Raw genomic sequence first — 23,686 nt, 5'->3', positions numbered from 1 at the left:
GAGGATAAGAAGAGATCTCATTATATCCTGCCACATGGTTGAGACAACCAAACGCCAACAAAACAACATGTTGAACTCAATGGTCTGATGATATTACGCAGTGATATTAGACCCAATAATTTGAGTGATTAACAAAACACAATAAACTAAAGCATGTTTCAGAATGTGATCGGTGATAACTCAAGGAATTATTTGGAAGGGAATCATTTTCCCGCAAATAGTGAAGTAACATCACAGATTCTTAGGTAGTAACAGAAGTAGAAAAGAAGAGAGCAGGAGGGAGTGGGACGAGAAAGATTCCCTCTTCATATGGCTTCAACTGCCAGGTCACAAGGTCAGCAGTAAGTCGTCCATGCGAGTGCCTGATGGGGCCATAAAGGGTCCCCAGGTTCCAGTGGAGGGGGACTTTAGTGGGGTGAGCGGCCTTTCATATCGCTAACAGATTAACATCTTAGAGGGGGTGTCCCTCGAATCCTATTTGGTGGATTCCCAAATAGCTTGTAACCCGTTCCTAAAAACTAGTTAAAACAGCATAATAAATAGATGTCTGACACCATATTAAAAAGAAGAAGAAAAAGAAGGACTTGAGGTATGAGACGATGGTGGAATATAGGGTACAGAGGGAGGAGGGGGGGGGGGGGGGGGGGGGGGGGGGGGGCCAAGGACCCGTAAGATTTAAGACTACTTGGGCTTGTAAACATATTCAAATCTGGCTTAATTAAAGGCACATGATGCTTGGGTCAAGGATGGAAGGGATCCTGTCCACAGTCTGCACCGGCCTCCTTTGCTTTGCCTGCCTCGACCCGAACCGGCCCTGAGAGTGTGGGGTTGGCAGGGACGTGGTCCAGTTCAAGCCCCCTGACTCCACTCGTGACCCCGGGGTCACCTCATTTCCTCATGGCCCTCTTCTACCCTGCCATAAAAGCCAAGGACCAAACAGCAAGGCCAAGGGAGTGGGAGATAATAGGGAGGAGCAGAAGAACTTGTGGCAGCAGGGGAACTGTCAGGGCCCTGGCATTAGCAGCTAGGAAGCTGCTAATGTCGCTTTTCACAGCAACGAACGGTGTAAAATAAGATTAAAATCTTCAGTCTGTCCAGTTTGAATGTTCTGTTTTAGAGGATGTGTACAGACAAAAGGCTCTAGTTTCTGTTTATAAAGCCTCAGTGAGTAAGAAGATATACTGGTTGGCTGAAGAAGGGCACAAGATGGCCTCTATGGCAGAGTCCCTTGGCCTTGGAGTCAGCCAATGCGGATCGTAAACGCTGCAGACAGAAGACCCAAAGAAAACCCTGGAACTTCCTTAAAACACATCGCTCAGAGCAACCCCTTCAATCATCAGTGAAAGGTAGCGGAGATACAGTTTACTCAGAGGTGATGAGATCTGTGAGTTCATCAAGGGTACTCCTTTCTTCTCCTACCCATATCCCACTCTCTCTGCGTTTGTGCTTTACAGGCCCAGAGCTGCCCAGGTGAGGGTGAGGGCGAGGGCAGGTTGGTGCTTCTGTGAACGAGACAAGCACTCTGGGGTAAATAATCCTGAAGACCTCGTCCACCTGACCTCCACTGCCCATAAAAGTACAAATTCTAGGCGTCCACAAAGAAGTCAAAAAGGTAAATGGGGGCCGAGTACCAGGCTAGAGCCCCATTCTTTGTATTTTTATGGACGGGAGTGCGGCATTTGAGGGCCTTACAAAGCCGTGTCCGCTCCCAGACCCCAGTGGTAATGGGCTCGAACGGGGGCCCAACAAGACGGGCTGTCACCCGACAGAGGACGAGATGTTGAGGTGAGGCTCATTAATGATGGTGTTAAAAAAAAATGGCTTTGGAAAAGGAGAAGGGGGGTTTGATCAAAAGGCAGAGGTTTGATGGGTCTACTTTTAAAAGGGGCCGGCCATGGAGATTTAGGAGATCTCTTTAAAAATATGCCCTCAGTGGCACATTTTGATGACTTGCTCACTTTAAAATGTAAGATCTAATAAGGCTGATCATATTTATAGCTATTCAGACAGATTGACATATAAACTAACACTCTATATAAAGAAGTAATGACCCAACCTACAACAGGTAAGTATATTATGCCATCTATTATGCTGTAAGATTTCAAATTGTGCCATTTTCTCCAAGTATGAACATTATGATTTATGTGTGTTGCTGTGTATTTGGACTGGTTGCCACAGTGAGAGCCTTGATCTACTCATGCCTTCCCTCTAGGAATGCCAAGTGCTTTGACGAAAAAAATAATATAAGGAGAGACACAAAATATATGATTGAAGAAAAAGAAGAAGTGAATCACCAAAGGGAACAGCTGAAAGTTCAGCAATTTCACATGTTAGATCTGAAGTGCATAAGACAATCCAAAGGGCAACATAAAGGGGGAATCTATTTTTACAGCCAGACAATTAATTTTAATGAGCAGGATCATAAAGATGGTAGAAGTCCATTGCATTGGTACATGAGGTTAAGAGCACTTTTCCTATCCTAAATGGTCCAACATGGCAAATGTGGCCATTCGTGTCTTTAGCCATCCAATCGGGCTTCAGGGTTAAAGAGTGGAACCATAAATAAAAAGGGTCCCCTTTGGATGAAGTGGCGGCTTGTTCTCACATAGTGGTTGTCAGTGCTGACTGACAGTCAGTGAGTAAAAAGTGCTTGACGACTAAAAAGAACATAAAACAAAGAGTATGACACTTGATGTCTGAGCACTGAGGGTTATTATTTTTATTTATCTATTTTTTTTTTGTACACTCCAGATTGTGATGACATCCAGCTCTTGCTCCTGTGTGGTTTGCACTTATGCAAGTTGCTTTGGACAATAAAGCGTCAAATAAATATGATGTATTAATGTTGATTTCAACTGACCTCCATCCTGCACAAAAACATGGAATTAAACAAGTGAGGAAAACATATATTGCTATATGGAATCGATGGCAAAACTGTTTAACGGCAAAGTGTTTGAGCATGGCAGGAGGAGGCCAATAAAGACAGACCCGCCTTGGAGAGAGGAATAGGAAAATAAAGTTGAGGGGAAGAAGATGCAAGATGGGAGCAGAGGGGAAGTGATAAACCTTTGGCGCTTGTGACACGGCAGGCTGCCAGAGCTTGATCTGGACCAGGCCAGGTTGGGTTTCACCAGCACCACAAACCTACTGAACCTGGGACAGCCCACGTTATGAAGCAGGTTGTGGTGTGGATATAAGGGAGAAAAAGTTTGACTGTTGAAAGTGCTGCGACATTGCTCTTTCACTCTGGATTCTTTCTCCCTCTGATAAAACCGACTCCCTTGATTCCCTATGGTGACGTTGGGACCAGTTTGCCGGTCCAGATGTCTGCTCATATACTGTGACCTCTGTGACCCGAGATCAGGCTGTGTTAGTGTGTTAGAGCAGGAAAAGAGCTGCATAAAACAGCGTGAGGACAGGCTAGGAAGGGCCAAGACTCAGATGTTTTCAGCATTACAAACTTCTGGTTGACTGACAGATCACTCTATATGTTAAGAGAGGACTGCAGCAAATTAAGAAAGCTGCTAATGCAGTGGAGCAGATGGAAAAAACGAGTACTTTTACTGACATATCCAGTAAGTGGCTGCATAACAGAAAGGATTTCTTGGGTGTTTAAACTGGGGTCTCTTAACCTCTGCCAAATGCCGTTAACTGAAATTACGGTGCTAATGTTTGAGCATTGTTTTAATTATATGTATACTGTATATAACATTACAGTTTAACAGATATAACAGTAAAAGTAACATACAAAAAATAGTGTATCCAAAGTTCTGCAAGTATTCCGCAATTTCAATGTAGGAGACGGTTGAAAAACAAAAACAGAAGCCGTGACAGATGACGGCAGGCCAGACAAGCTAGGTCAGGACTACCCGGTGATAGACTGGTCCGGGCCAGCGACAGTAACAGGCACTTTGATGTGAGGAGAGGCTGCAGGATTTTGGAGCCTTCCCTGACAGCAGGTAACCACTGGCTATAACACAGCGCGCTCCAGACAGAAGACAACTGCCCTGCATGCTTCCAGAGAGAAACCCGAGAGTCACCGGTACTTCACTAAATCCAGCTCCTTGTTATATTCTTTATTCTATATGTTTGTTTGGTCACACTTATTTAGACCGGAGCTGTTAAGGCAGACAGTTGGGCAGAATGTAGAGAAACTATCTTCCAACGATTGACGGATAAAGAGGTCTCTAAATGAAAGGCTACCACTGCTGTTATCCTATATTCGTTCTCCTTTTAGCTTCCCATTCATTGTTTATCTGACATATTCAACTTTTTTCGGGCAAATACTATACTACTCTGTCGTCAACTGGTATTACTGAGGAAGAGCTCATAATGAAAACTTAAGGCCAGTTCAGATAGTCACTTTTACTGGACGCTAACCGGATCTTGTACCTTAGATCCAGTTATTTTAAGTGCATCATGAGTGCCATGAAGTATTATGGTTCCAGTTAGTGATGCAGACCTTTGAAAGCAACGACGCAAAAATCATTTTCGGAACCCATCGGCTATCAGTCTGACGACGGATAAGCCTCTGGGGCGAAAGGCCGTATTTCTGGGATTCTGGTGTAGGCAGCAGCTATCCGGCCAAGACTTTTTTTGTGCGCTGCTCATTGTTTACAGTCTGATGAGCAACTTGAGATGCAAATCTTGAGTTGAAGTTGAGAGACGTGTACAATCGGGTTGTTTCACAAGTAGCCAGTTTACAACTGGCAAAAGGTCGAGTGGAATTATGGAAGAAGTGGAAGGCTTGCTGTAATATTCTTGTCCTGGTGTTTGCAATCTGTGTATGCCAGCAAACCTCTGCAATTACATGAGTAATTGTGGAATGTGGTACAACGGAGCCAATCGCATTCTTCCACCATCTTCAAAAAATACACCGGCAACCACATATAGCCACGGTATTATGAAAGACTCAAAGAATGAGGAAGCAAGCAAAAGAAAACAACCCATGTGCTGTGCAATGGCCACTTGCAGCCGTTGTGAATATTTACACAACAGAGACACCACGTCTTGCTGTGGATTTGTCCACAGAGACATTTTGATGAGCGAGGGCAACTCCAACAAGGACGAGAGCGCGACCTGTGTGAATATGTACCCATATTATTTAGTTTGGCTCAGCGACAAAGCTGAGCCCTTTAGTGTCTGTTCAACACTTCAAGTACAGATTATCACAACTGCAGTAATAAAAGTGATATAGATTGTGGGCTGTGGGCCAAAAAGCAACAGTTTGAATGGGTGAAAGATCAGAGGTGTTCCACTGAGCACAGAGTTGTGCAATGTGAGATTGCCAAGCAACTGTGACGCCTGCATCCACTGCAGCTTGGTCACATTCTGTTGAAGTAGTAACGCCCCAGTGACAACAATTCTTTGCCTAGTTTTAGAGTGCCCTTTACGAATGACTCGGAAGTGCAAAAAGCTGCAAGAGGTTGGAAAACGGGTGATGAAGGCTGGATAAAGGACATAGAGACACATGCATGAGTTTTGAGAGTCAAAAATAAAGAGAGCGATGGGGCAGCAGGGGGGCAACACTGTGGTCGTAGAACACAGTCAGGGTCTAGAGAAATCAAAGCACAAAATGCCTCCACTCTGTAATTAGTATACTGGAATGTGAACCCCTTCACTGATAATGATTACAGGTGCGCCAGTACGACACACACACACACACACACACACACACACACACACACACACACACACACACACTGACATGCACATCTGCTCTTTATGTGCACCGCTATCTAAAGTGAAATCTCTGATTTAGTCATCCATTTCTGACTGCAGCAACATCTGTCACAACATTAAAAGTAATGGGTTAGCTTTTAAAAGTTTATTTTTCTGGCATTTTGCTTTTATTAGATAGTTGACACTAAAAAGGTGAATAGAAATGACGTTGCAGTTACATCATATGCATCATATAATGCTGGGACCACCAGGATGTCCAATTGTTACGTAAAAAATGTCACATGGTCATAATGTCTGCTTAGGCTACATTGAAGCTGTAAAGGATGCGGACAATTCCCGGAGTGGATGTGCCTTGAACAGTATCCTCATATCTAGCAGTCACTAACTCATTTCCTGTGTATCGGCAAAAAACACATTGTGACCCACTTCTGTGTATTAATTTTCTGTGATGGATGTGAACTTTTACCTGCATGATTGTTGGACGTGCTACAGGTCCATCCCATCACCCCAACGGACACACCCTTACTTTCTGTTGTCACAGAGGGCACACAGCTTCCTGCATTGGCATTTAATGTAAATCATGAGGTGAGGAATGACTCAATATGGATGTAACTCTTGGGGTTGGTGGGCTGGTGGGTACATACATAGGCCCATTTATTCATCTGTATATCTTGCCCATGATCAAAATGTTCCATATTAAATTAAGCTAAGCCACATATTTCATACAGAAGACTGAGGCATCATCCGAGAGAGTGTGACTGGAATGCCAAGGCATCCTTTTTTAATCCTGCCAAAAATGCTGCACTCATGAAAGGACTTGTTCTCCACCTTGTGCACTGGACTCACCCTCTCTAATGCTTGTGCAATGAAGCGAAGCACAGACTGAGCTGGGTTCATCCTAGACATACGCTGCATGTGTTTTTGGCTTTACACTGTGAGCAAAGCCTTGCCCCGCAGTCTCTCAGCGCCGGAGGGATTAGGAGCCTGCTCGACGACCGCTGACCCGCCTGCTCCTTTACAAGGCAAGATCAGCTATCAGGCTGGTGCCGCTTTGTGCCCTGCTGTTTGAGGGTTGTGTCAGGGATTCCTCCATAAGTGCACTGGGGTTCACCAAGCAGTTGGGGGCAAACGGAGGTGGGAGGCGGGAGGGAGGGGTGAAGCCTTTGGGCCATCCTCAGCGCTATCACACGTTCCCCAAAAAGACTGGACGTCATCTGTCAAAGCCCTCATCAAAGATCACTTTCAAGCCCCCCAAGTGGGACACACTTTCATGCATGCTGTGACCAAATGGAGGTAGTGTTGCCATGGATACCGCCGCGAGCAAGGGCCAGTACCAGGTTTTTCTAATCAGGCTTGAAACAGGCTACTGGAAGGCTTAGTGGTTTGCAATGACTCTGACAGCCATGTCATACAATACAATTTGCCGAATTGCATAATTCAATACAAATCTTCTGAAACACATGTACAACGAGGATTTAAAACAACATTACACAATCGCTCAACACACTACAAACTCAGATGGAATGATGGCAGTTTAAACAATGCTCTTAACACGATGTTGTTTCACAGTATGGTTTATATTAGCTGGAGTAGTGGCTAATTCAACAACAGGCTGACTCAGATGGTTGCTGAAAAGCTAAAACGATTGAAGACAGAATGTAAAAACAGTAGAAACGGTTAGTGCTCAGTGCGAGGAGTTTAGAAGAGTGGATATCTTAGGGAGAGAAAAGACGAGAAGAGGAGGAATCAGAACGGGAAAGCATTAGAGAGAAAGAAAGTGTGGGTGCAGAGGGAGAACAGAGGCAAAGAAGGAGTGGCTTAGTCAAGAGATGTATTTTGTGCAAACACATCGGATCATGTGCACGGCGTAGAAACCGCAAGAAGTTCACGATGACGGGAGAAGTTGCTCAGGGAGACACGAACACGAGGAAGATGTGGTTTCACTCTTTGGCTGGAAGTAAAATGGGTGATGGGAAGCTGCTTAGATGAGCGCGAGTATGTTTGCGCATGAATGTGTATAAGGGTGGAGCTCCATGTAATAGGATCTCGACATGAAGGGAAATGCAGGCTCAGTGCAACTCTCTAATGAGAGGGAGAACCTGATCAGAGTCAGATGGGGTGCCCCGAGCACACAGCCCCCTGCAGAAAGTGCCGCCCGACACCCTTTGTTACCTCCAAGTGAGCTGAGACCAGCCCATGAACCATGTAACTAGGTGGTTTCCAGGTTAATGAAAAGCTGTAACTCTGGTCCCACCGTCTCTCTTTCTGCTCAACCAACGACTGGCTTCCCCACACCGCATCGCGCCCTCCACCTTCAGCCCCACATTCCTGCCCTCACCCACGGAGGAGGGAGGGGGCAATTAACGGTTTACTTTGTGTGAAGAAGGCTACATTTACATATTGGGCGGATTATTAACCGGATTTACTCACGATAAGAAAACAAAGAACAAGAAACGCAACTGTTTCCGATGAGAAGTTACATGTGTAGTAAATAGTTGTCCTAAACTTGAAATAGTTCATAAAAACAAATCATGGCACACAACCTTTCTCCGATATACCATACTAAACATCCCGGCTATTTTGCCTTCATCCAACCTGATGAGCTTTTATTGACACAGAGTTTGGTCAGAATCTCTGTGTGTGCCTTTCTCTGATTTATATCATCGTGAATGGAACAGCTTTGGGTTTTGGTCTGTTATTTCCGACAAAACAAGCACAAAAAGGTCTCTTCACACTACAGCTGATGCTATTGGCCATTTGTCCGGTAAATAAATCTCAAGAAACACACAGAACCTCCACCAGCCTGTTTGTTGCGTCGCTGAACTTATTAGAAATTTGTTCATGTTCAACTCTTTCACGACGATGAAAGAGGTAGTAAGTCACACCCGATGGAAGGTGGGCTCTGCAGGAGTCCCTCAGATGTAAGAAAGATGTACTTGTTAGCAAAGGTGAGTTACAGGGGTCATGGCTCAACTGGTCAATGAGCTCTCAACAGGGAGTAAAGTGCAACAACAAAGGCACAAAGTCTGACAAGATGTTTACTTTACATCTAAAGCAATGTCTAGTGTGGTCTAGTCAAATACTTTCTATCATTATCCCAACAGTATTTTTAATACCGAGCTGATACTTTTGTCATAAGGAACTTGCTTTTATATGCTTTGAAATATAAATAGTCGAGTATTTTTGTTTCGGTCACCCGTCTTTCAAATCTGTGGAACACAGCTTTTCATTTATCTGCCAAAACAATCATCTTGGTCGGTGAATCAGCACTTTTTATTTAAAAGGAAGAAGCTGTCAAATTCTCCCGACATATTTTTGATTCATAACAGCAGCATACTTAGCTACTAGTGTCAGTGCCTCTATGCAACTATCTGAAATGCACTGCCCCTCCTCCTCTCCCTCGGAGGAAGAGGAGAAAGATAAACCCACATTTGGAAAATAGGTAAACATCAGCTCCCAGGCAGGTACGCATTTAGTCAAGTTTACCTAGCAAAAAAAAAAAAAAAAGTAAAGAGGGAGAAAGAAAGGGGGGGGGGGGGGGGGAGAGAATCCCTTTGATTCTGAGTTGGTGGAAAAAAGTAAATTTACTCCAGTTGCTGTTCAATTTGGACCGGTGGACATTAAAGCAGGAGTCGGTGCCTAATAAGAGCCATGCCTAAGAGAAAGAGAGAGAGAGAAAGAGAGAAAGAGAAAGAGAAAGAGAAAGAGAAAGAGAGAGAGAGAGAGAGAGAGAGAGAGAGAGAGAGAGAGAGAGAGAGAGAGAGACCCAGTGAAGGTGTGTCTGTGTCTGACTCTCGGCTCCAAGGTTCCTGCTAATAGATTTCCGCTCCCTCAGTGTCCCAATTAGCTGGTATGTATGCTTGGTTTATGAATTCATGTGGGTATGTTAAAGTGTGTGAGCATGCATGTACAATATGATTGCATGTATACACGGGTACGGTGTGTTTCTGGGTGGATGTCTGCCATCAAAATAAGCAGCAACCTCCTGGTGTTTAGACACTTTTATGACATCATCTAAAGCTGCCAATTAAAAAGAAGAAAGACGATTCTGTTTGTTCATTTTGTTAATAAAGCAAACAAACCCAGATCATGACCAAAAGGAATCAATTTACACAGACCCGTTCCCAGCAACAGAAAGCCTGTCGACATGAACACATGGCAACACAAACAGAAAACAAACAGATAAACCTGTCCAACTTTAGAGCGCCTTTTAACGCTTTTTAAGGAAGAGCGTTACAAAGAAAATAGTGAGTGCACTTTTAACCCTGACCCCGTGTGAGGACAGACAGGCAGAGCGCAAGCCTTACCTGTAATAAACCCCCATAGTTTCTACACGTGACAATAAATCACACTGTGTGCCTTCAAAGTATCAAATATCGACTAATACACCACCGCTCACCTCTGGCTTTTATCCCTGCGCTTCCCTCTCTGTGTTCAGGTGGTGGCACGGCCTTCAAAGTGCAACCATCTCACTTTTTTTTTTTAAAGGCACGCCAAGCAATTTATTTACCAAGAAACTGCTGCCGTAAATGACAAAAAAAGCAGCACAATTTACTGACAAGTAGTGAATGGGGCAGGGGGGGGGGGGGGGGGGGGGGGGTACAAAACGAAGCCAGAGGTCTTGGCTAGGCCTGTGAAAGACTATAAAGCTTTAGTAGTAGCCCACGACCTGTTTATGGCCGGCCGAGACGCTGTGGTGTGAGGCTCCTGATCACTCTACAGCTCAAGACCGCTGCCACTCTTGCATAACACACAAAGAAGAGATGCTAACGGAACACAAGATATTAGACACAGAGTTCATTGAGTGATTGATCCTGCAAGTCACCTTCTTTCAATAAGCCATTCCGAAAAAAAAGTATGCATTCTTAAAATATGTGATGAGGTGAAAAATGTGAGTCATTTTGCCAAAATAAAAACGTCTAATGTTAACATGGTGGGGGGAATGAATGGTTAAATGATGCATTTAATTTCCCACATCTAAGGCTCTTGCCATTGCTGCCCACTTGTGAGGAGAATGAGCGCAGAGTTGGCCAGCTGGGGAAGAAGAAGAAGAAAAAAGACCTGGTATGCTGGGAACTCCACTACACACAGACCCAAACACCCACCAAGAGGATTCAAGGCAGATGTGGATTAAAAATGTCTTTCTTGTATGAAGATTATGCGTGAGCTAAAGTTACACGAAATACGAGTTCATGTATGAGTTGTCGAGTTATGAATGGGTGGCTTACCTTGTCTTCACTACATCGAGGGGATGCATCAAGCAGATCTCTACCAGACCTGAATGGCAGAAACAGGATAAGTCACTTTAATAACCATGAACATTGAGGTGAATGCTGGTTGTTATGTTCTCAGATCTCAGGACAGTTCTCGGGGATCTTTCTTTCCATCAATATCTGATGTTGTGAGCACAACAGTGTTGTTATTATTTCAAGTCACTTGTCAAGCAAAAATACTAAATAGTTGCCAATTCCAGCTTCTCAAATGTTAGGATTTGTTGAGTGAATATTTTAGGATTGTTGGACTGTTGGATGAAGTAATATGAAGAAGTTTGACCACAGTAAATAACATAATTAAACACAATAACACAAAAAACGAATAAATAATTGCCAGATCAATTGATGACAATAATTAGTTGTAGTCATACAGGGCTTGTTTGTTCCTCCTGACTAGTCTTTGTACCGCGTACTCTTACAGCTATGCACATTACAATGTTGCTGTACACCAGTTAAAACTACCAATTGAGCCAATATGAACTTGTACAACTGAACGGCACATATATCTTAAAGCCCTGCAGGATCAGACAGCAAATAAATATGATGTTTTATGTCAAGTGTGACAGTTCTACTTAAAATAACCCAATAAGACTGCTAATATGGGCAAAAGTCAGTGAATGCTTGTTCATGACATTTTTTTTCCTCTTTCCTTTAAAATTAGTTCCTAAAGTTTTACTGTTGGACAAATGCACTTTTTCTTGCTACCGTATGGTTTTGGACAGACAACCAGCGCCAGCAAACTTTCTACCAGAACCGTATCATCACGCTGATTGTCACTCTGCCTAACTTAAATGCCAACCACCAGTTTTGAGCCTTGTGGCATTTTTGCAAGAACATGGGTCTGAATTCCAAAATTCCTGTGAGCGACTATAATTCTCGGCATTTTGAAGGGCCGAAGCCACCGACCATATCATCCGTGCAAACCCAGTAACATCAGCAATGAGCCAGCAGCGGGCGAACCAATGCAGCCGGGTTGATCAGCGAGGGCCTCTGAGGTTTCACACACACGCTAACTATGTGCATCTGTGTTGAAAAAGCCACTGCTTTGGCATGGAGGCCTTCTGACTTTTTCTCACTACATCCCTTTCCTGGTGCCGTGCAGATTCCACTGTGTGTGTACACAGCTGCTGTGCAATATGGACTCTTTCTAATTAGCTCAATTAAACATATTGTCTATAAAAAGGTGCGTCCTCTGGTTTTTTTTCCCCCAGAGAAGTAATTATCGAGTAAAATACCACAGAAAAAAATGACTTTGTCTTCAGTTGCATCTGAATGTACGAATGGGAGGACCAAGAACTACTGAACCAAGCTACCAGCAGGCAAGAGTCAAACAGAACTCCATCTGTTACGGCTCAGTTGACCCGACTACGGTTGTTTAATGATACTGCACTGAAAAGGTAACAGGACGGCTTTGGACGAATCGTTTTCTGGCATTGCTATTTATTGGCCTGTAGTGAAGATGAGGCGCATCAAATCTTTCAGCAGGTAATGAGATTACACAATGAAACCAAACCTGCTCGATCAGCCTGTGCAAACACAAAGATGCTGGGAAGTGACCGAACATGCTCCAACAGGTGATGCGGGGTGGGAGAGTCAAGTCTGGGGAAAAGGAAAGCTTCTGCCATCTCATAGAAACGGAACACTCAGTTCTTAGGTCGAGTCTCTCCAAACGAAGATAGCTTATTGGCAAAAAGCTAGTGGTGGAAGATGTATTTTGATCTTTTACTTAAAGTTTACTCTAGTTTTTGGATTACCTAACCTTTTGTATTTTTGTACTCTTTAGGCAGCAGAAAAGCCGCCGTCATTGTAATGCTACCAAATCATATACTGAATCATCCGCTTATTATTTCTAACATAACTCTTATTGTTGTAGCCGATAAAGCTGGAGACCATACTTTACATTACTATTTGGTAGTTTAACACTGGACAATATATCCCTTTAGGGAACTCAATCCAGATTTTTACTGGGTATGTAAAAATGTTCCACCAATGCGAATAGCAATTTGCAAAAACTGCTGTTATTGTCAGTAACTATTTGAAGGTTCTTTAATCCCTCTTGATCCGTTATGATTAGACTACCAGGTGCACAACATCCTGTTTTTCTAGGATAATATTCTGCCATTAATTATTAGTTGCACTGTTGCTGTTTTAACAGGTAAGGTGCGAGTCTCTTACATTTGTAACCTGAAGAAGGTATAAAATGATTTAAAGTCTGGAAAGTAATACAGATTATACCACAGAGTTGAAACAACAGCAGCAGTAAAATAACGTTAAGACTCAGATTATTATGGTGGAAGTCACGTGTCTGCATTTCCATCATCAACAAGCTATAAAACAAACCAAATTATATTTCCGTCAAATATCAAAAGGAGTGCACTGCTAGAGGCTACTTGTACCTGCAAGTGACCAGAGCAGCTGTGCACATCTGGATACGTCACTTAAAATGATTCACACTAGATTTTGGGCCTCATCGTAAACCTCAGATTACAGGAACTCTAAAGGATACAGGTTACCAAATGCTTCATTAACTTAGAAAGGTAACAGTAGTTAACACTCTTTACTAATTAACGGGCCTGCCCTGCTGTGCCATTCAGATACGGTGATTAGTTCAGCGTGTTGAGTTCAGTTCTCAGGCTGTCGAGAACTTGTGTTTGGGTGCACTACGAGCCAGCGTCTTTAGATGCGGGGGTTGACGTCAGTTAGCAATGCATGTGATGTCTCCAGGATGTCAGTTGCACGAGGATTAAGCAATGACAAGCATGAATGCCAAACTAGGCTGTGTTTACTTTAGCATCGGTCTAACGATCTTCCACCTTAAGAACAGCTGATGGCAGATGACTTGACAGGCTGTAGGGCGAAAACTAAAACAACAGAAAGTGCAACCACAATCTGAAATTGACCTTTGTATGACATGTAGTACAGGTCTTGATTCAGTCAATTCAACAAACAATCACCCTCAGACGGTAACTTTAGTGATTACCTTCATGTCCCAGAATGCATTCTGACAACTTCCAGTCACAAAGGTTATCTGTGCTGTATATGGAAATGTCACAACAGCAACAGTTCAAGGTTTTTCCAGTCGAGAAAATGCTTTTGTGTGCCTTGTCAATTAAATGACGAAAAATACTGCAGAAGAGGGCGTTGCATTTACAGAACTGATGACAGATCCACAAAGGATGCAACCTGTCGCTGCATTACATCTTCATATTTTGAGGCTATTAGTGAACCAGTCGGGACAGCGACTCTGGTATTGTTTTTAATTTGAGAGTCTGTAGAGACACCTACTTTAGCTGGAACTCTCACAGAAGCCCTTTTGACTACTTTGCCAGGTGTGTCTCTGTCTTTGTCTCTGACTGTGTCGGAGCCTATTGACAGTTTTTGTCATCGCAATGCAACCGTGCAAGATGCAGTTACGAAACTTTACAGAGGGTTCTGTTCAAAATGAAGGTTGATCAGCCTGAAGTAGTGGGGGTTAGAAGTGGGGAAGGGGCCGTTTACAAACATACAGGAATTATTGTTTCAGAAAGAATATACTCACAATAATGATATTTTCTTATGCTTAATTTACGCAGGGGGATGTAATGATTAGTTTATTTATGATAGTATGTTTTTCACTAAAAAGGATGTTCACTAAAAAAAATGTTGATGATTATCGGGATAAAATGGTGAATCCCAGTGTTGACGAGGATACTCGTGACATGAAATGTTCTCATCGTTCCATGCCTTGTGCTAACATGTCATGGAACTGCATCAAGGCCCCCAAGAAACCAAATATGTAATTTCCTCGACACCACTGAGAGGCAGCTTCTTGCGCCACTGTGCCCCAGTGCATCATGCTCTTCCACTCCAGCTGTCAGCACATACTGCTGTTTAATCACAGAGCGCGGCAGCAGTGAACCCACACACTCGCGGGAGCACTTCACACCCCTCTACAGCCTCAGATGCACCGAGCATGGTGAGGGCAAACCAAGGAGATGATGATGATGATGATGATGCTGCTGAGTTGCTTCACTCAGCCTTCCCTTCTCTGGTCTCCAGCTCCTCCTGCAGACATCCGGCCTCCCCCAGCTGAGAGGAGGAGGGGCATATTATCACAGTGACCTGCCATCTGGTTGACGTATATTCCTTTGCTAGGCATCAGTGAGTGACATATTGGGAGATTCCAGTATTTGAAGGTTCTTTTGTGTCTGAACCACAATGGTAGTGACGGGGCTAGTCATTCAGCACCTTGCAGACACACAGAAACACTGAGTCAGGAACAAGAGCTAATGACAAAAGAGTGTCTGGAGCACAGCCGTTAAGACACACTCTTACGTGTACACTGAAAAACTACTATTTGCCACAAAGGCATTCTGTGCCAAGCCGCAGTGTACAGTAGAAACAAATGAGCTACAAGGATACAGTGAGATTTCATACTGTAACAACATATAGTTTTGACTCGGCGTCTGGTTTTGTTATTGCACAGAGCTGACGTCATATGCAGTGTTTTAACTGCATTGGAATTTGGCTTTTGTTTGGAGTATTTGATAAGAAGACCATATGGTAGAAACGATGGGGCCGGGTGTTAAAAAGTGCTGCATCACTCCTGGTTTAGCTGGAGGGATTTTTGCAGTAGGCCTCTGGGACGGATCCAACAAGTACAGCCTCACTAGGCCGGTATTGGCAAGACATTCCAGTCCTTTCCGATAACTTGTCTTCCAAAGAGATAAGATCATACATCACGCAGATGAGAAGATTATCGGAGTTGGTTTTGGCTGGGGAATGTACACAGTTTGCTCCCACGCAAAAGTGAGAAAAAGAAAAACAATAGTGTGCCAGGGAGCGATTGCTCAACGGGTGCAGGTGTCATCCATCATACCAAGACACACACTGAATGACTGTAATTCCCAGCAGCCACAGGGAGAAGGTCACTGCCACAGGAAGCACAGCTCCCCCAGTTAAATGGGCTAATACATGAGAGACATACTGCTCGCTCATTTCACACGCTTACTTGACCTGGTAAAGGCTACAGTGTCTTATGATAGCTTACACTCTACTTTCTTAAATATGCTAATGATAGTTTTTTATAAATTACGCTCATAAAATAATGGAGAATTTCATTAGAAACAAGTTACAGCTGCATAATTAAACATAATATTGACTTCTTGTCCTTGGTTAAGAAGACCGACAACATCAAAAGTAAATTGCATTTTTTAAATTTTTATAATGTAATTCAGAAATGAAGATAAACATTGCTAATTGTTTTAAAAACATTGTATTACACGATACATTTCTTGGTTCATTGAGAGCCAAAGCAGAAAATCGCAGCTCGTCCTGGTGTTACGAGACGTGAGATGAAGCATAGGAGTGTCACCATGACAAAGTTTCCCCTCACAGGCCCACTCTGGTTTTGACAAGAGCTCCTGACTGAACCTGCAGGTGATAAATTATGCCTCCATGTCCTCCATTAATACTTTTCAAAACACATCGGATCTGGAATGCTAAACAAACCCTGCGAGCTGCTGCTCCCTCGCAATTTGTCATCTGAGGTAACAAAGCCAACGTGATATCCATCAGCGACTTGGCCAGGTGCTGTGATTTAGAAACGCAGATTAGTTCTTTTTAACGCCCGGGTAAAAGTACAGCAGAGGTGAAAGAATGAAGAATGGCATGGTGATATATAAAGGATGAAAACATGTGCAGGATTACAAACTCCAGGGAGTTAACACAGACAACCAACAAGATGAAAACAATTCATATTTTGATTGCAAAGAGCATATTTTCACCTTTCAGACATAAATGTCTTTTATACAAACCCAACCTGCTACTCCTCAAACATTATACCAGGTTGTGTTGATGTTATTCGGGCTTAGCTTTTACAACAAACAATTAGAGCCTGTCTGGCCACATGTTTATGGGATATTTATTGTGTTAGTTTAATACAAAATAAATGGACTATGACAATATGACAATAACTTACACTTATTTGTAAGAAAACAGTTCAGTTGGCAAGAAGGCGAATCAGGGAAGTGGGTGTAATAAATGTAACATAAAGAGGTATCCAAATAACATGAAGCCTGGGTGAGGCCAATAAACTATAGTTACTACCAAGTGAGCCAAACTACAGTATTGAAATACGGCCTTGGAGCCAAACCTGTTTGTAAAGCAAACAGGCGCTGCAACACTTCCAAAATGATAACATTCAATTTGAAATTTAGTATAAACCATTTTGTACAATGATGGCATAAGAAAGGAATATCTGTAGTTCTATTAAATATGAATAATGAAAAAAACGCAGAACAAAAATCAATTACCGCGAAAGCAGGCAACCATTACTAAAAGTGATTTATGCGCCCCCTCTAACTTTCCTCTTCTGTCCTAAACCAAACACTAGCGAGAGGGAACCGATTATGTTGGAATTTACATATTTAAAAAAAAAAAGTAATAGCTCAAGACATCTGGGAAGTAGGGGGGAGGGAGGGAGGGAGAGAGAGAGAGAGAGAGAGGGAGGGAGAGAGAGAGCGCTATTAATCACAGATATCACCATCATCAGCCTTCCTGTCTTGGGAGTGCAGAAGCGTCCTGGTTAACTCCCTAAACAGTCCCTAATTCTGCACTTGAAAAAGCTCAAAGGGTGCTTATAAAAACAAGCGAGGCCATCTCCAATGACAGCAGGGGATTTTTTTTTTAAATGAGGGCCCCCGACATGAAGTGCAAGTATCCCGGCATTCCACGCCAGGCCTGCGTCGGCTACTGGTGCTGCTGCTTCGTCTGTTATCACCTCCGAGGGCTCACAGGCTGGATAACTACAAGTAGCTCAAATTTAAATCACTAAATTCTGGAGTGTGGAGACTTTTTTCAACGTCAAAAAATGAATTAAATGAGATTATCAACATCCATTTTGTGACGATTTTAGGAAACAAGATTTTCATTTGAACTATTTTTCTACCACCGGAACTTAGCGCACTGACTCTTTGTCTCGTAAAAATGTCACAGATGCAAAGATACGATCGCAATTTTGCTTGTAAAACGTAACTTTAATCCTCCTCCTTGATAAACTGAACAAGATCTTAACAATAAAGACATAGCTCACATGTCTCCCGTTTACAAGTCAGCGGTCGTCAATGCACGAGTTGAGATGAAAAGAGTGAGAGAAAAGGGTTGGAGAAGAAGATTTATAGGTTTACTTCATCTGATATCTTTGCCTTTATTTGCATAACTGTTGGTCAACACCTTGAAACATCAATCATCTCCTTTACCGCGTTATTTGATACACTTATCAAATAATCTGCAGATACAATTGCTATATTGATGGTACAACGCGTGGACTAATATATGACGTTTGTAATCTATTGATTTTTTAGTTGAGTGTGCCGTCTCCAGTTTAGATTTTCCGTTGTAAAGTGATGCATCATGGAGCATTTTCCTCACCGGCTATACGCAGAGACAGCTCGGGTATGTTCCTGTCTGTCAAACTTGAGATGAACTCTGTGATATTGATGGATGGTGTAAAGGTGTGTGTGTGAGGTGTGTGTGCTGTTGACTGGGTCAGGGCCTGAGCTGATGGGCTGATGATAAACTAGTGAAAGGTTGACAGGCAGACCGTGCCGACAGTGCACGCTGTCACCGGCGGAGCCTCTCTCCTCCATTACTGTCACTGTTTTCTTGACACCTGTGGTCACATTTCTTTCTTTTTCTTTTCACACACACACACACACACACACACACACACACACACACACACACACACACACACACACACACACACACACACACACACACACACACACACACATACACATACACACACACACACACACACACACACACACACACACACACACACACACACACAGATGCAAATACACACTCCAGCAGCACGGAAGCAGGTGACAGGAGGAGAAGAAAAGGGGACAAAATAAATGCAAAACCTGGTGTAACTGATGTTTGAGAGGAAGTGCTCCGTGTCATCTCGGACTGATTCTTTCACGAGGATTGCTTTTTAAACAAATTGTCTCCAACTCCTGCAGGACACCTGTCACCATCTAAATAAACTGTATAATCTTGCAACAAAAGACATTGTTCCGCAAATATGAGCACAACATTTTAATAATAGTCGCCTGCATTGTTCACTACAAACCAGTGGTTTCACACACCTGGGATGGGGAGACTTTAAGGGCTCACAACATATATCTTAAGAGTCAAAAGATAACTACTTGTGAATTAAATAAAAATGATAAAACTGCATTATTTTTTACATGCTCTGGTTCTTTCTTTAGAAATACTGAGCAATTTGACCCCTCAAATAGTTCAAATCAAGTGCTCATTAATCGTACAACCTGCACCGGCTGGTCCCATTGACTGTAGACCTACCTACAAAACGTAATGAACGATACAATCTGTATATAAACTAAATGTCATGAGCCAGGAAGTGGAGAGCTGCCTCTGAGGGGCCAGGTGAGGTCGGGGTGGAGCAAGGGGTCAAAACAACACTTGACTTTCAGCCAGGAGACTGCTGTTAGTGTCCCGTGTTACAGCAAACATGAACGTGAGTTATGTAACAAAAGTAAGGTAAAATAAGTCAATGTTGACAACTATGTGAGTTACGTAACAAATATGTGAACCCAGTATATTCACTGTCTAAATATATTGCTTAAAGTGTTAATAAAGTTGTAAACTGGAAGGAGCCATTTGAAATCAGTGCATGAAACAATCTTTATTTAATTGATATACTTCTGATTTTATGAGAACGAGGCACAAGTCTGTGTCCAAAAATGTTTGTGGGGAGAAGTTAACAGTGACTCCCAAGGTGCATTGTTCCGTTGAGAGAAGATGAATAATCTGCAGCTTAAAACAGTTCGCTTTGGATTTATGCGTCAGTCTTTGGAGAATTGAACAACTATGGTGTTATGTTTCGCTTACAACTGCGACATCAAATACGTTTTGAATTCGCTACTACTTCGATTTGCGCCTCTGACCGTCTTCTTCTCCAGCCGAGGCTCACATCTTTAGAGCCATCCGCCATAACAACAAGGATAGGCAAAGTTAGAAATAATTAAAACCGGTGGTCATAACATGAACCTGCATAATCATTTCATTGTCCGTAAGAGTCGCTTCTTTCTAAGATGAAAGAAAAGATGTCAATGGGAATAAAGAATGGGGAAAACCCCCAAAGTGACCCCTCCCACTGCCCCACAACTCACCATAAATGGGTGAAGTGTCCAGCTCAAACCTAAACATCAAAAAAAGCGAGTCTCTATGATCTATGATACTTTTTTTGAGATTTCACAGAGCACAACAAATGGGCCATTATGGTGAGCCTTTATATGCTGCTGAGTGACTGGAATGACACTGAATGGACTTCCCACTGTAGACACCACTATCATTAACTTCAACACCGCGTCACCACATCACTACAACATGACCACCGCTGCCAACACACCCACCCAGTCCGTAACCTCTGGTCTTTAGCCAATTCACCTTGTGTAAACAAAGATTACACCTCTCCTCATCCCCAACCCCCAGAGGGGAGAACTGTGTCGTTACTGTCACCTAGTGGACGGAGGGGAGACAGAGATTGATTAACACACAATGAGGTGAGGCTGAGACAGAGAGAGAGACAGAGAGAGAGAAAGAGAGATGGAAAGCACATGTGGGCACACAAAGGATATCTCTCTGCCTGAGAGAGAAGAGAAGCAGCCGCAGAAGCACATCTCATTTAATGTAACAAGAAAAATACATATGCAAATTATCCATCAGTAAAGTGTGTCACTTCAGAAAGGATAATCTCTTTATCACAAACACTTTAGCGATTCTAGCATCTGGGCTTCTTTTATACGGGGACGGAGCTGACCACTGAGCCAAAAACAAGCACAACTTTCTCCGGAAGCTCACCTGAGTCCATAAAAGCTGATAATAGAGCCAATAATTTGGAGGGAACAGCAATAATGGAGTTTTAGTGCGGCAGTAAATTCTTTAATTAGTTGTTAACACCCTGTGTCTATATGGATAGGTGGAAGCTTGCCCCATTTATAGCTGCTGTCCAGAGAAGGCTGGATGGACATTCAGGCTGAGGGCCAGTGACTCATCTTTAAAAAGAGAAAAGGGCTTCAACTTTACTGTTAACAGGCCAACGAGCACCTGTATGTCATAACAGCACGCTGCTGGGAGACATTTTCAACTACAAACGCAGTCATGTGCAAGCTAAGCTGTAACTTTGCAGCTCTAGAGCATGAAATCTAGCTTGAGGTTGAAGACGTAAGACAGGGAAGAGGTCTTATGTGGGCCCAGGCCTCTTGCCACGCCTGGAAGAAATCCCTTGTTGGCTGACATTTGGGGATGCATCACGGCAGAGACCTTCTCCAAACACAATCTTTGCGGGCAGAGAAAAAGGCTTCAAGGTAGATAAATACAAATGATGCAGGGATTGGAAAACCAGCGGACATTCCTGAAGAGTGATACGATCGTTCAGTCCACAAACTATCCATGGCAGGAGTGATACAACAGAGGAGAGAGTGAATAATTGGCCAGGGTGGTCCGTGCTTTCTGTACTGGGTTGGCTGCCGGGCGTGAAGGGGGGAAAAGCAGAAGAGCTGCAGCAGTAGCAGAGGCAGCAAAAGGGAAGTACCCGCGTGGTTCACTCTTGTCCTAAGCCAGGAGAGTTAAAGGCAGGAAGCCATTACCAAAGTGTAAATGCGCTCAGCCATCACTGCTTAAACACAGTGGAAGTATGTTCCAGCACTTGAAAAAAGTAGGGTGTGGGAGGAGGTTCCATTCAAACACAACAAGGCTCTCTGGTTCCCTTTAAACAAAAGACTCTCGGACAAGTTAAGGCCCTGCACAAGCCCACCAGCTTCACGCATATTGATAGCAAGCTCGCTGTGTCTCTAAACATTGCATAATGCCGCTCCAGATGCACGCCGGTGGTTTGAGCCTGATGAAAGACCGTGATTATGTTACATACGCCGGTGGTTTGATGCAATAATTATGCAATCAGCAGCACAGCTTTGTGTTATGTCTATGATTTATCATCATTATTTGAATTGGGGGTAATTAATTGTCGCAGGCGGGCGGGCTCACTGTGCGACAGGGCATCTCTGACGGCTTTTGTTTTGGCAGATGGCCCTGTGCCACGTCGCTCACCCAGCACCAGGGAAACCATACTCTGGCGTGATCACAATACAGGCCTTACCCTCTGCCTATTAGTGTCACACACAAACAGACAGAAACTGGTTCTTCATGTCCTGTAGGAGTAAAATGCAGGGAAAAAAAGTCGAACGAGGGAAATCCAGCATAAACCAGAGCAAACAAGGCATTATTCCAGCAAACTTAGACAGTTAAGTCAAGATTTGTATACATGATCACATGTCAAGCTGGAAATGAGAGGCAGGGCTCTCTAGTTGTTAGAGACAAACCCTGTAGCTGCTCCATTGGCACTGAATGACAGACAGACTTTCTGGACTGACTCAGTGACTGAGGTGATGCGAAGAAAGGTCAAGCAAACATTCTCTGAGTCCATAAGTCTCCGATTCACTGTCAGTGGAGCAGATCCACGTTTTGTCCCGTGATGGCATCAGATTAGCCGTGGTTCTCTGGTTTCCAGCTTGCAGCAGGAGGTAGCAGAAGGAACCAAAGACCACAGACCTACAGATATATTCTGTTGCATTTAGACGGAACGAGTCGAAAAGTCTTTGTGAGAAACACACAACAGTTAGCATATTTTAGGCAACAAATAATAGGAAAAATTCAAAGCTTCACCAAGTTCATTCCACATGTGTGGATGCGAAATTGTTAATACATTCAGCCACACGCAAAAGAAACAACTCCATCATCCTGTAATTGAGGGGTCAAGATCTCCTCGTTGGACAAACTCCAACTGAACCGTGCACGGATGTGGTGGTCGCTTTTATCCTGCTTTTTGTCAGAAAAGCTGAAATAACTCCAACTGTCAGCAGATAATTATGTATGGGAACCAGTTTTTGGAAGAAAAAAAAAATGGAGAAAGTCAGAGTAACCAGACTAATAAAATCAAAAAGGAGGCGTTTGAGGAGTTTCAAAACACACAACGCAACAAACACACAACGCAACACACATCATTTCAAACATCTGATAAGTAAAACGAAAGGATCGGGAAGATCAAACTTTATGGAGTATTGCTGAGGTTTTAAGCTATTTCATTCAATAACAAAAGTATTTTCATTTGGATACGTAAAGGTTCATAAAACTAACAGACGACACCTTGGCTCTGACTCACTACTTTGTGTGGGGGCTCTTGTGCAGGAGCCAATCGGGTCTTGGGACAGATCCTAACATGTCCTAAAAGGATCCGTCAGTTTGCTTACGTTTAGCCATCGCTGAGGCCAGTTTGGCGACAGTAGTGGCATGGCCTGTGTACATTTGAAGCACGAGCGAGGCGCTGTGGTGCGAGAGCAGCAAATGCTTTTCGGGCGCTGGCTTTGCTATGACAGATGCTGGCGATGAACTCTTGACACTGGCTCAACCGGTTTATGTTCAACATGTGTGTCTCCATGACTGTCTCTGGTTTCCAGGAGGGCTGCCCTGGCTGGCTCACTGTGGACGTAGGGGTGTGTGTGTGTGTGTGTGTGTGTGTGTGTGTGTGTGTGTGTGTGTGTGTGTGTGTGTGTGTGTGTGTTTGTGAGGGAGTGTGTGAGGCTGGGGGAGAGATGAGAGGAGCAGCAGGATCTGTAGCTATCTGGGAGGTTGAGCGTAATGACACACCGGGGACAGATTAG

At 43.4% G+C, this 23,686-nt stretch overlaps 1 protein-coding gene across 1 annotated transcript in view; it reads right to left on the bottom strand.

Moving 5' to 3' along the window:
- Nucleotides 1-23,686, bottom strand: part of slc25a21 (solute carrier family 25 member 21) — a 79,604-nt gene that overhangs the window by 15,672 nt on the left and 40,246 nt on the right. Inside the window, exon 3 of the mRNA XM_076108458.1 lies at nt 10,911-10,959. Coding sequence (XP_075964573.1) covers nt 10,911-10,959 — 49 coding nt within the window. The remainder of the gene's footprint in view (nt 1-10,910; nt 10,960-23,686) is intronic.

Source organism: Anarhichas minor, unplaced genomic scaffold (genome assembly GCF_050575085.1).
Source record: "Anarhichas minor isolate MPS153535 unplaced genomic scaffold, ASM5057508v1 ptg000040l, whole genome shotgun sequence".
In the NCBI taxonomy this organism is placed as follows: domain Eukaryota; kingdom Metazoa; phylum Chordata; class Actinopteri; order Perciformes; family Anarhichadidae; genus Anarhichas; species Anarhichas minor.
Note: the sequence above shows the minus strand (reverse complement) of the source record. Positions and strands in the feature narration are given on the sequence as shown.